Genomic DNA, 13,016 nt, shown 5'->3' on the forward strand with positions numbered 1-13,016 from the left:
ATACTTGGCGTCGGAATTAATTTCGGGATATGTAATCCGTAAATTTATAACGCTGATCTTGATGATTTGTTAAAATATTTAAATGATAAAACCCATATTTCGTAATTGGCAATTCCGATGGCATCTATAATGATACCCCCCCTGAATAAAAAAAATTGGATCATTAGAACGTTGCTTAACGTAAAATTAACTGTCCATTTTACGATATTTACCAATGTTGCACCAATAACAAGAAAAGGAATTGCAATAATACAAATTAATTGCCACATTGGAATGTAACAAGTTGTAGTGGTCATCGAAGCAGAAACGGGACGAAAAATAGAGAAAGCGTAAATAGTGTTCGTAAAACTCATTTTTTTACAAAATTTTTAGATTGGATTAAATTCACGAAAGAATTACAGTAAAATAATCGATCACTTAAATATATTTTTTAGTGATATGATAAATTACCATAGAATTGCAATGATCTATGAGCAGTGATGTGAAAATGACAATTTTCATTTGATCAAATTTCAAAACATTTCATAATGACAAATGTCATTGATTTGTCATTTTGTCAATTACTTAACCTGCTAAAATTAAAGTAAAATTCCTATAGTAAAGTATCATAACATTTTGATAGCATTAAGATCACATGATTTAAATAATGCTCACAATAATGTCATGTGACAATTGTGGCATGTCATCTCACAACTCATGATTTTCATTATTTAGTTACTTATTCTCTCTTTTTACATTATTTTCTTTTTGTAAATTGCTTAATCCCGCAAAATATAACTTGCATAGATTATAACACAAAATATTTTCATTCTAATTTTTTTTTACATTTATTAATTAATGCCACATCGTCCTACTCTTCCTATATTGCCTATATTGGGGGAATGAAACCTAAATAATTATTCAACCTTCGCTTTAATTTCTGATGTCTCCATTGCATTTATTTATTTCTTCGATATTGGCCCCTGATACCAAAGCTAAATATGTATGTTATCATTTTTTTCTCCTTTTTTTTCCTTTTCATTTTCTCCCTTATTCAAAACGAACATATATTCATAAGTTGATCTACTGATAATGTTTCGGCATGTGAACTGAACTTTTCATAGTAATAATTTTGATCTTGTTAATCGCGAAAAAAAAAAATGTTTCTCGGTAAACTTATACTAATTAGGAAATCATTCCTAATTTGTTAATTCATAATATTACCGCATGATTATTGAGATTCTTTTTAATAAAAAGTTTTTTTTAGTAACCGATTCGAAAATCAATATTAAATTAGATCAACAAAAAATCATATTAATGTAATCTGAAACTTGTATATACTATCGACTATCTTTTGTCGATCATTTTTTCATTTAAAATGATATATTTTCCGTCATAAAAAATTGGTTCGTCAAATTTCTTCAAAAAAAAAAAAAAAAACGAATTCTCTTTAATAACCAAAGATTATATCTTTCGGTTTATTCGTTAATTTTTTTTTGAGTAGCTACTTGAAAAAAATTATGGGAAGAAATTATTATAATGCTTATTATTTATTAACAAAATTCTAATAAATTTATTCATATATAAACTTTTAATATTTTAAAATAATATAATTAATAAAAGATGTCAAGTACACAACCTTCAGAACTTTCGCCAGATACAAAGGATCAAATGGATAAAGTTAATAGTTTTAATCTGTCAATGCTAATTGGCTTATTGATTATCACGATAGCTGTGTTAATTATCATGAGCATAATTATGAATATTTGGATAAAAAAAAAGAAATCAAAAATTGTGGTAAGTAATATAAAGAAAAAAATAATTTCGATTTTGTCATCTTATTCTTTTTCATAACTTTTTTTTTGATCATTTAGCCATATGTTCATGAGAAACATTTACCTACCGTTACAAGTAAAGAAAGTAAAACCGATAATCTTTTGTCATTACACCTTTTAACTCCACCAAAACTTGTATTTAATAAAGATACAACATTACCAGTTTATCGTAAAACTGATACATGGGATCGATATCTTAAAATGATTCAATCCCCTGCTAAATTAAATGATATTGTACGTACAATGAAAATTGATCATTCTCCTTTAAGTAATGTTGTCAATAACTTCCCAGAAAATAGCGATACAAATGATAATGAAAAAATTTCTTATGATAATAATAATAATAATTGTTATAATCATATTCTTCAACGAGAGCCATTGCATTTACAACAAAAAACATATAATCATAATAATTACCATTATATTTAATTTGAAGGTTAACTTCTTTTCTTTATTCTTGATCTATTATAATTTTGGATCAAATTCAATAATTACTAACTTGTGAAATAATTTAATAATTAATCTATTGTAATTTTTTTAGACAAAATATCTATAATTTAAATATTTTTCCATATTTTTCAAATCAAAGACAATTGGATGATTTCTGATTGGATAGTTATATTTAATCTTTATTTGAAAGAATGGTGAAAAATAAAATTAAATCTTTTAACAATAAAGTGAGATTTAGTTTAATACAAAAAATTTTCTATTTTTAATATAATACAAAAAAAAAAAAAAAAATAGTAAAAAAATAAATTAATCATTCTTGTAATATTTTACATTTAAAAAATTTTTTAAATTTTGATACCGTATGAGTGAGTGGCCGTATCATGATCTCCCTAGCAATTAAATCACGAGATGAGTTACTAGAGGGATGTATGGACTAGGACCGACCGGTCCCAAGTTTTGAGATGATTTTTTTAAAAAAATTGTTACTGTAATAATATTTGTTCCCAGACCGTTTTTAGGGTTATTTCTGGGATCGGCAATTTGTTAAATTCAGATCGGACCGAACCGATTAACATATTCAAATTTATTATTCTGACATAAAACATTTACTCGTAAGCCAAATTACATGCATAAAATGTGATCGCTCTTTTTGAAGCGTGAATGTAAGAAATTTATTTTTTGCCAATTTTGAGATGACCCATAAAATTTCTCAAAATTTATTATTAAGCAGGCAAAACCTATTTGCAGTACGATTATCCCTGAGATACGAGCAATTTCAAAACGCGATTTACATATTTTAGTTACAATATTAAGATTTTTTAATTGCTCGCATTAATTAATCGTTTCGCAATTCACATTACCAAAAAAAATTAAACTAACCTCCTTTTTATGCACATCGCCATTTACTAATTGATTCATAAAAATTTGAGTCTCTCAATAATTAACTTTGATGTTACAAATTGATTAATATCAAAAATCTATAAAAAGGAATGAATCTGAGTAAGACACTCCAGATAATTTCATTCATAAAAAAAAACTCTACTTGCTAACTAAATAAAAATAAAAGTAATCATGGATCGAAATTTTATTTTTGTATTCATTTTATTGGCTACGCTTACCATTATCAATGCCATTCCGTTTTATAAAAGAGCGGCTTCCTTTGGTCCATGTCTTAACGTAGAAGATACATTCTCTGTGATCCACTTAAGTCTCCACATCTCACAACTTTTACTATTGCCGGAAAAGAGGTGACTGGTCTAATTATCGGCCCACTTGCCTCACTTGTTGTTACAATAGGTGCTACAGTTCCAGTACAAACTCCCAGTATATTTCCTGTTTGTGATGCAACTGGTTGTCCAATTTTTACTGGAACCGAGTATACTACATCAGGCACATTTCTACTAAACGCCGCTTTACCTCCATCATATCAAATTGTATTGACTATTGGAAATTTAAATAGTAGTTCACCACAAAAGTTATTTTTACATAATCAAATCCTCGCTTGTGCAATGGCTACTATTACAAGTTCTTAAATTTAATTTATTTTATTTTATAAATTATTTTTGAAAAGTTAGTATTTTTTCCGAGACCGCCCATCAATGTAATAGGCTTTGGTGGTAAAGGAGGAGAACGTGGCTTATCCATCCAATCCTTGTTTATATGTAGCCTAATCAACATTTTCTAATCATAAAGCATAACTATATAGTTTATTATCAGCGTAAATGCCAAATTTATTTGTAATTTAATTATTATCACAAAAGTGAATATACAGTCAAACTTCGATGTACCGATATTCTATATACCGATAAATGGTCAATTGTTCCGTCAGTAATAAAAAAATCTTATTATATAAATAATATGATAATATGCACCGATAATCTAAGTTACACCAGCTTGTGACCTAAACTTTTTGCTTTTTTACGTAGCCTTTATGTCATTTACAAATTTCGATACTTTTTTTGGTTAATTACGTGACACAAACTTTTCCAGTTATAGAAGGTGAGTGACATTAGCCATATATTTATAGGTAAAATTAATGATTGCTTCGATTCAACTATTCAACTCTCGTTTTTATTTTGATATTAATGTAAAAAAATCTTTTTAAAAATGAACAATGAACCAGAAAAAGCTCTAGAAAAAGTTCCGGAATTAATTTGTGACTCTCCGGATTATCCTAAATTAACAGTTCGATGGTAATGAATGATATCATTGTGACTTCATTAAGTTCATCCTTAATCTAATTCTTTAAATTCTAAAGAAAGTTTTTATACCGTAGGTTTCACGCGGTTGATATTCCAATATTTGATCCAAATAAGCCGAATGAACAATGTGATGATAAAGATCCAGTTGAATGGATACCATTTTCTAAACGCGATTCTAAAGCACTAGAAAAAGCATTTAAATCTGGCCAAACCGACAAGGAAGTGCTAGTGAATGAAGATTTTTTGTTTGCAGTTGATATCGAAAGTCGAGAAATTAGTCCAGTATGTAACAAATTAAATAATACCGAAAAAAAAACTCGTTAAATTTCGTTAAATTAAATTAAACTTTTATAATAGCTTTACTGGTCTGGTCCTGTTTATCCGGTAGCACGTGCAACGTGGTTTTATCAGAATGAATCAAATAAAATTATTCCCTGTGATGAAACTTTAGCTATACAAATAGAACAAGGATATATGTGAGTAATATAAATTAATTTTCTTTTTTCCCCAACTAATAAATGCAAATTATGTTTACTATAGAGAAAATAAAGCATGGGAACCACCTGTAGAAATTACAGGGCCCGATGGAAATATTAAAATTATACCAAGTCCTGAGAAAAGATGGAATTTAACCGGAAGATTAGAATCACGACATGTTATTTATTCTACGCCAACGATTGCATGGTTAATAACGTAAGTTTTTGAATCATAAAATTTAATTATAAATTTGGTTTTCGATAAAAGAAAAAAATTTTGTTTTTATAGAGATGGTATGGCAGGAAAGTTATCAAAGTCGATTTTTTCAACATTTACCAATGGGAAAAATTTAGGAGGATTAAGATTAATTAGAGGATATGAAGAATTAGTGAACCTTATTTCAAATGTTGATACAAGTAAAGACAAACGTAGAGAAGAATATTCTTCTTCCCTTGATAGAGATCAAACACCTGAAGCAAGAAAAAGAGCATTGGAAAGAAAACGACAATTACAAGAAACTGAAGATTATGATAATGAAGAAAGCGATGGGATTAGAGAAATTGATCATTTAATTCTAGTTATTCACGGGTAAGTACTGGATAGTTTTATGTTTTATTTTACTTTTTTATGGTGTCAATATGGTGTATTTATTTAGTGTTGGACAGAAATTGACCGAACGAGCTGGATATACGAATTTCGTTCATGGTATTTCGACTTATTAAATAATCAATTTTTTTATATGAAGCATTTATTGATTTAAAATACCAAAAAATTTTTAAAACATGAAGATGTGAATGTCCTTAGAAAAACCTTAAAGAACGTATATTCTAATAATCCACCACCAGAATGTAAAAGCAGACTTCCACCAAACTATGATAAGAAAAAAGATTCTCAATCTGGCAACGGAGTCCAGGTACTTCCTGTTCATTGGAGACAAGAAATCAAGGTAATTTAATACTTTTATCTTATAAAATTAAAATTCCATTAGTAATAAAGTACTTTTTTTTTATAAAAAAAGTTTGGAATGGCGTCGGAAGATGAAGATATACAAGATTTGGAAGGAGAGTGTACACTTGACGAAATTACATTAGATGGAGTTCCAGGTTTAAGAGTTTTGATTTCTGACGTGTTAATGGATGGTAGAAATTAATTCTTATTGTGGACTTGATATCGCTATAATATTGGTGTTTTTTAACTTTTTTTTTTAAAAAAAATTTCTTTGTGTAGTTTTATTATATATGACACCAAAATATAGACAATTAATTGTACGAACGGTAACGGAAGAAATAAATAGAGTATATCGTTTGTTTATAGAACATAATCCAAATTTTGAAAAAATAGGAGGAAAAGTATCTATGTTCGGACATTCTCTTGGATCGATAATAGCATTTGATGTTTTGTGCCATCAACCACCATTATTTAATTTATCAAATGCTGTATTTGGAATATTTGATGAAAAATTTCAACAGGAGAATAGTAATGACGGAGGAGAGGAAATTTATGAAGATATTATTAAGTTGGATTTTCCTGTTTGGAATTTTTTCGCTGCGGGATCACCTATTGGTTTGTTTTTGATGCTTAAAGGACTTAAGATTGGTTCTAGAAAATATTTGGTTGATGCGGAGAAAATAAGTGGAGCTAATAAAAAAAAATCCAAAATTACGACATCAATTCCTTATTGTTATCCCGCTGTTAAAAATTTATATAATTTATTTCATAAAGCAGATCCAATTGCATATAGAATAGGTATGTTAAATTAAATTTGTTTTCTTAATATCTTTTATTATTATGACACTAATTTTCTTTCTTTTAAAATCAAAAAAGAACCTCTTGTATCTCGTAGATATACAACATCCTTAAAGCCAGCATTAATTCCGTATCATAAAGGTGGTCTTAAAGGAGTTACAATAGGGATTACAAGTATGTTTTCATCAGTTTTTTCTAAACGAAAAAAATCAACAACATCAAGTAGTTCATCATCCGCCACAAATTCAAGATCCGGATCAATGGATGTTTCAAGAAAATCAATAGATGAAAGTCAAATAACTACAATTAATACACAAAGTAGAAATATAATTGTTAACTCTCCAATTAATAAATCATCATCATCATTTGAAGATTTAAACGGAGCTGATAAAATTAAAACTTTAAATTCTACAGGTAGAATTGATTATTGTTTACAAGAAGGTATATTAGATGTTAGTTATATCACTGCTATTTTTGTACATCTTAATTATTGGAGTGATAGTGATATTTCTTATTTCATCTTAAAAGAAATTTATGGGAACATTTATGATGAAGAAAATGATTAAATTTATTTATTATGCTAGCATATAGTATATACTGTATAGTTGTATATAATTGCATTAGCAAATGGAATTTAAGGATAATTGGGATTAGAAAATTTGTTATATGTTATGTCTTTCCATTTTTCTTATAAATCTCATTTTATCAAAATGCTATAAAATGGAAAAAAAAAGTTTATGATCAGATATGTTTACTAATTAATAACAACTGGTGATATAGTTGGATTTATAAGAAAACAAAAAATATTATTAACAATATTATAAAAGACCTAACAATAATATAATTAACATTATTCTAAATTTAAATTCATCAATTCTGAAAGGAGAAGAAAATAGGTAAAAAAAAAAATTAAAATCAGTATAGTTTAAATCAATAAATATAGTATTATTTTTATTTTACTTTTATTTTTATTTGTATTTGTATTTTGATAATTGCATTAATATAACTCATGATAATTTGTTTATATAATATATAAACTTAATATCAATAAAATATATATAAATCATTAAAAAAAAAAATTATTACAAATTATACAATTTTTATAAAATAATAATAATATAATAAAAAATTAATTTTTGTAAAACCTTTTAGTTAATATTTATAAAAAAAGAATTTTAACACTTTTTTTTACTATTCCTTAAACTGTAGAAGTTAAAATTGATTTTAAAAATTTTTGAATTTTTAAAATATCTTAAGATCTAGTGATTATAGAAAGATGAAATTATATTTGTTAGATTCCTTTTATTAAGACGCATTTAATGATAATAAAATTATAACTCTAAAATTAATAAATAAAAAGTTATATTAATTTATAAATTCTTAGATTTTAATAGTTATTCTATCACATAATATTTGTAGAAGAACAGGTTTATTTCTATCAGATTCTTTTTATTAAGACATATCAAATGGTAGTAATTTTATATTCTAAGGTTAATAGATGAAAAAATATTTCAATTTAAAAAATTTAGCTACTATTTAATATAATTTATCAATTATTTACTTTTAAAAAGTCATTGATCAAATTGACCTTTTTTTCAATTTTTACTTAAAAAATACTATAGGATTTATTACAAAAATATTGGTTTATATAATAAAATATTTCAAGATATTTAAAAATATCTTTAATTAAAAAATAAAATTGCAGGCAAATTTGGTTGCAAAATATGAATTCTTTTATCTGCCTCATGCAAGTAAATAAAAATCAAACAAAACCAATCAAACCAATCTAACTTACTATTATTTGCACCAACAATATCAAACTTGTATTTTCTGCAAAGTAATAATAAAGTAAGTTGGTTTATATTGTTTGGCCAGATTCTTAGAATATGTCATTATGATATTAATTGAATTTCCTGCCTCTATAGACGTTCTAAAAGGACCCCGCCTACTACTAAGATACGTTACCTGTGAGAAATTTCACTTTCATACGAAACCTTACTCCTTATACTCCAAATTTAAATTTAATTGTTAATCGACTAAAAAGCGGAAAAAAATCATAATAAAATGTAACATAAAATTTCCTTTTATAGTAGGATCTTCAAAGAGTTTTATATGTAAACCTTAATTTAGGCCATAATGCCATATGATGTTCCTCATCATTATTGTCACTATTATTTTTAGGTGAACTTTCTTTCTCTTGATTTATGTTATAAATATCATTGACATCATACTCTATTTTCCAAATATTATTATTATCATACTCATTATTATTTTCATTGTTAGATTCTGGATCATGAAAATATGAGGTTTTGGGTTTTGATGCATCATTTACCATGTTATCTAATATAGTAATAAAGAATTTTGCTTTAAACTTTTTAATATTTTTTATTTTTCTACAACATCAATAATAAAATATTACATGCATTACATGATTATTTGCTAAATAACATACAAATTTCAGATCACATTTCTTTACAAGAATTTATTTATACCAAATTTTTAGAGCAACAAGAAGCTTCTTTAAAGAAGCCTTAAGATCTTTTAAATCGTTGGGAAAAGAAACTTCAAGGCTATTTATTTCTTAGTCTAAAGTTTTCATTTCATCCTGATGAAATTTATTGTTGCTATTACGTTTTATTCTAAATAATAATTCGAACTCATTCGTTGTCATATTAACACTGTTTAAAACCTTCTTTAGTTCTGTAAGAAATTTTTCATCTTCCTTCCTAATGACCTGTTCTGTATTTAATTTTCTATTAAAAATAGACATTATCTTATTCCAACAAACAGACCCCAATCTTTGTTCTACTTCAACGTTAAAGTCAGAGACTTTATCTTTATAATGAAATATTTCTTTTCGTCCTAGTAAATTTAATACTTCTTCAGTTAATGTAAAGGTATCATTTAAAACTTCGTCCTTTTGCTCTATAATGTGAAATAAATGCTTTGAAACGTCTTTGACTTCTCCTTTTTGTTTAAGCCAGGCTCCTTTTTTTTCGTTAAAGTCTTTGACAATGTCGTTTAATATCTGTTTCTTAATTGTTAAAGATTTGTTTAGGGATAAATTTCTAGATTCAAGTGTATGCAATTTATTATAGTGATTATCAACAATTTCCATGTTAAACAATAATTAGACAGTAAGAAAGATATTCAAGAGAGTTTTAAGAGACGCATTATAAATATTTATTAGACGAGTAAGAAGAGTAAGAAGAGATGTGTCTATATGGTATATTTATACTATATGGTATATATATACTTTTCTGAATACATCATGACTATAAACTCTTGATAAACTTTTTGTGACTTGTTGTGACGTAATACAGCAAATGATATAGATACTCCTTAAAAAGTATAAGAAAAAAAAATGATTAATACGATTTTATCATTACTCATTAAATTTTGATTCTCTGACGAATTCTCAGGGGATTTATAAAAAAATAGGTGAATTAATATTATGTAATTTTTAGGTCATACGATTGACCATATTTGACTAATCAGTGTGGCTTTTTGTATGATTGCAAGCTTGCAACATAATAACTCTGTGCAATGTAATGACAATATTGTTACGTATTTTTTTCAGTCATACGATTGACTGTATTTGACTCCCTAATGCGGCTTTTTATATCATCTAACGTTATGAATGATCACAGTTTGAAAAAAATGTCGACGAAGAAATTATTGAAGTCTGGTAGAGACATTATGCAATTAAGATATGAATAAAATATATTTTTTCTAGTTGTGGTTGTACATTTACAAGAAAATGACTTCAGAGCTTGCAAACTAATGACATTTTTCATACAGATTTCTGAGGACTTTACTAGCATCACGAAATGCAAGCAACATAAATTATTAGCGGGCTTTACTAAGATTAATTGTTAATTTATTTTTCAACACTACATATACTGCATAGTATAACTGATAACATTTTATTTTATCCAGATTCCAGAACTATGATATAAATGAAACTGGATTATGTAGTTAACGTTGGGATAATATATTAGTATAAGTAGTTTAGACAAACGGAAAGACTTGTGGTCTGTAAATTTATGTATTACAGTTACGAGCTGAATCATGAAATTTATTTTCTATATCAATAAAGAATTCAAGCTGAAAATGCTATTATATATTGTATCAAGTATATTTTTCATGGGATATTAAATAAAAAAAGTGAGACCTAAAGTCCCACTTGGGTAAAATGCATTTTAAATAAATCATGTTCTATATGAAAGTTGCTATCAAAACATGCAATCTGAACTTGATTCATTAAAATAACGTGTCGTCAAGCTTCTGGCTGAGAATGCTGAGATTAAGGCTGAGAATGCTGAGGTTAAAGCCGAAAATGCTAAATTAAGATAGACTATGGAAGAGAATGAAGCCAAATTCGTAAAACCAAAGCAGAGTGATAAAGAAAAGGCTGAGCTCATTGCAGAACTAAATTGTGATGTCGGAAAAATCAAGCAGGAGCAAATTGCTATTAATGTTTCAGTGCAAGACGGGATATCCATGGTGAAATCTCCCACTTGTTCAGAATTACAGGTGACTTCCCAATCATCCATTTCACCGCCTATTGAGGGTAACTCTGAGAATAGCTCTAATGTAACTCAACCCACACATGCAGGGTCTAAATTATTAGAGGATAGACAGACCAATGAATTTCTGATTTCGGTAAATAAGAAAGAGATTAGTGATATGATGAAACAACACGATAGAGAAAAAAAACTTTTGCATGAATCAACACATTCAAGCCAAGATCAGGATGAGCTCTCAATTTCCCAGAATAATTCATCTATACTCCTAGAAGATTCTGCAAAAACTGAAACCAATATAAGTAGTTTGCAATCATCAATCAAATTGAATGTTTACAGAGCAGGAGAAACTCAAGTACTACCCAAGGATACAAAAGTTTCCCATGATTATATAGTAGCCCAAGATTTTATACAAGAAGTGTCTTTGGAGTTGATAGATGAAGATGATATCCAAATTATTGATGAAAATTAAGAGACATGATAATAGAAGTTGATCTTGCTCATCTATTTCTAGAAGTAAGTATTGAAGGGAAAAACACTACATAAGCGAATTAAAAAGAGATTTTGTGTCACCATTCATATGGAAAAAGTTCAAAAAAGGCATTCAAGAAATTATTGCCAAAGATAATGTTTCAGACCAGACAGCAAGAAAACAATTATTCCAGGATATAATAAAGCATCTTTCTGGAATAACATTGGAAACTTTACGTAAAAGAATCCAAAGAGCCATAAAGATTTACAAACTGTTCGAAAAGATAGGAGTAGATAGAATTAAGAATATCAAATCTTACAGCGCAGATTCTATTTCAAAGTTTACTAATCCTCAAATCCAAATTATTCTGGATTATTTCAGTGGATCTAGCTATGCTGATAGGAAGCTAAAAAAGCCTAACTCATATTCTGGATGCAAAAATGTAGAAAAAGTGAAACCTAAAGTTCCATTTGAGAAAAGTCATGAGTTTGTCCCAAAAAAATTACCAGATATAGTATTAGAGTTACCTGCCAAGGCGAGTAAATCACAAATCTCTTAATCCAAAAAGAACATGCCAGTCATCTATATGATGCTCGTACTCCCTATATCAATGTGACTTTAAAAGAATATTTCTACCTATCCTTGTTTAATAGTGACAGACATAATGATAGGTATGAATTTAAAAATTCTGGCTTATGTCCTGAATGTGGGAAAAAGCATGATAAAGGAAAGATAGTTGGCCGATGCATAAAGAGTTCTTACTACATTAAGTGCCAGTCCTTACCACGTGAAAAAGAAATCAAAGTAAGTGCATTACCTGAGAATTCTTCTGGAGAAAAATTACCTGATGTAAATATGAGTACGGTTAGCAAAGATACTCCATCAGTCAAATCACAAGTAAGTGTACTACCATCCACAACTTCTTCTAGTCAGATAAATAAATCTAACAAATCTCAACTCCTTGTCTGAAGATCCTAAAGAGAAACAAAAACATATCATTGAGTTGGTGCTAGAGCGTTTTCCTTATCTATCTTTAGTCGATAGTAATGAATGTGCTGATAGCTTTAGTCTTAATAGTTCAACACTTATCCATTATGTAATGGGGTCTATAAAGAAAAAAGCATATTTTAGGAGGATATAAAAGGTGAATGGGGTGCTGGTAAATATTACAGAGAATGAACTTATCGTCTCAGATGCAGGGATGCTTTTAATCGTGGAATCCTAATAGTACAGTCTGACTTCTGTATAATCACACCCTATGTAATCATACTTTTTTATAAGCACTCATTTTTGTAGAACGGGATTTTGGTACTATTAAATTACCTCTATA

At 27.6% G+C, this 13,016-nt stretch overlaps 7 protein-coding genes across 7 annotated transcripts; 3 read left to right on the forward strand and 4 right to left on the reverse strand.

The window, feature by feature from the left end:
• Positions 1-78: 78 nt before the first annotated feature.
• On the reverse strand, positions 79-353 carry OCT59_014032 (uncharacterized protein; the record flags this gene model as incomplete). Its single annotated transcript, XM_066141913.1, has 2 exons — positions 79-141; positions 213-353. The coding sequence occupies 2 exons, from the start codon at positions 351-353 to the stop codon at positions 79-81; spliced, it is 204 nt and encodes a 67-aa protein (XP_066001997.1).
• A 1,249-nt stretch (positions 354-1,602) lies between these two features.
• On the forward strand, positions 1,603-2,243 carry OCT59_014033 (uncharacterized protein; the record flags this gene model as incomplete). Its single annotated transcript, XM_025330153.2, has 2 exons — positions 1,603-1,776; positions 1,854-2,243. The coding sequence occupies 2 exons, from the start codon at positions 1,603-1,605 to the stop codon at positions 2,241-2,243; spliced, it is 564 nt and encodes a 187-aa protein (XP_025183653.1).
• Positions 2,244-3,435: 1,192 nt separating this feature from the next.
• On the reverse strand, positions 3,436-3,941 carry OCT59_014034 (uncharacterized protein; the record flags this gene model as incomplete). The annotated part of the gene is made up of 2 exons (XM_066141914.1): positions 3,436-3,680; positions 3,854-3,941. The coding sequence occupies 2 exons, from the start codon at positions 3,939-3,941 to the stop codon at positions 3,436-3,438; spliced, it is 333 nt and encodes a 110-aa protein (XP_066001998.1).
• A 374-nt stretch (positions 3,942-4,315) lies between these two features.
• Positions 4,316-7,651, forward strand: OCT59_014035 (uncharacterized protein). The gene is made up of 10 exons (XM_025324913.2): positions 4,316-4,456; positions 4,540-4,747; positions 4,823-4,941; positions 5,006-5,158; positions 5,231-5,530; positions 5,598-5,647; positions 5,731-5,888; positions 5,961-6,081; positions 6,170-6,688; positions 6,767-7,651. Exons 1-10 carry the CDS (start codon positions 4,371-4,373, stop codon positions 7,252-7,254), a joined length of 2,202 nt encoding a protein of 733 aa, XP_025183652.1. The 5' UTR covers positions 4,316-4,370; the 3' UTR covers positions 7,255-7,651.
• A 1,135-nt stretch (positions 7,652-8,786) lies between these two features.
• On the reverse strand, positions 8,787-9,023 carry OCT59_014036 (uncharacterized protein; the record flags this gene model as incomplete). Its single annotated transcript, XM_066141916.1, has 1 exon — positions 8,787-9,023. The coding sequence occupies one exon, from the start codon at positions 9,021-9,023 to the stop codon at positions 8,787-8,789; it is 237 nt and encodes a 78-aa protein (XP_066001999.1).
• Positions 9,024-9,269: 246 nt separating this feature from the next.
• On the reverse strand, positions 9,270-9,806 carry OCT59_014037 (uncharacterized protein; the record flags this gene model as incomplete). Its single annotated transcript, XM_025310292.1, has 1 exon — positions 9,270-9,806. The coding sequence occupies one exon, from the start codon at positions 9,804-9,806 to the stop codon at positions 9,270-9,272; it is 537 nt and encodes a 178-aa protein (XP_025183651.1).
• A 1,241-nt stretch (positions 9,807-11,047) lies between these two features.
• On the forward strand, positions 11,048-12,655 carry OCT59_014038 (uncharacterized protein; the record flags this gene model as incomplete). Its single annotated transcript, XM_025310291.2, has 3 exons — positions 11,048-11,632; positions 11,805-12,225; positions 12,312-12,655. The coding sequence occupies 3 exons, from the start codon at positions 11,048-11,050 to the stop codon at positions 12,653-12,655; spliced, it is 1,350 nt and encodes a 449-aa protein (XP_025183650.2).
• Between the last annotated feature and the right edge of the window lie 361 nt (positions 12,656-13,016).

The sequence above is a fragment of the Rhizophagus irregularis genome, chromosome 21, assembly GCF_026210795.1.
Source record: "Rhizophagus irregularis chromosome 21, complete sequence".
NCBI classification, from domain to species: Eukaryota; Fungi; Glomeromycota; class Glomeromycetes; order Glomerales; family Glomeraceae; genus Rhizophagus; species Rhizophagus irregularis.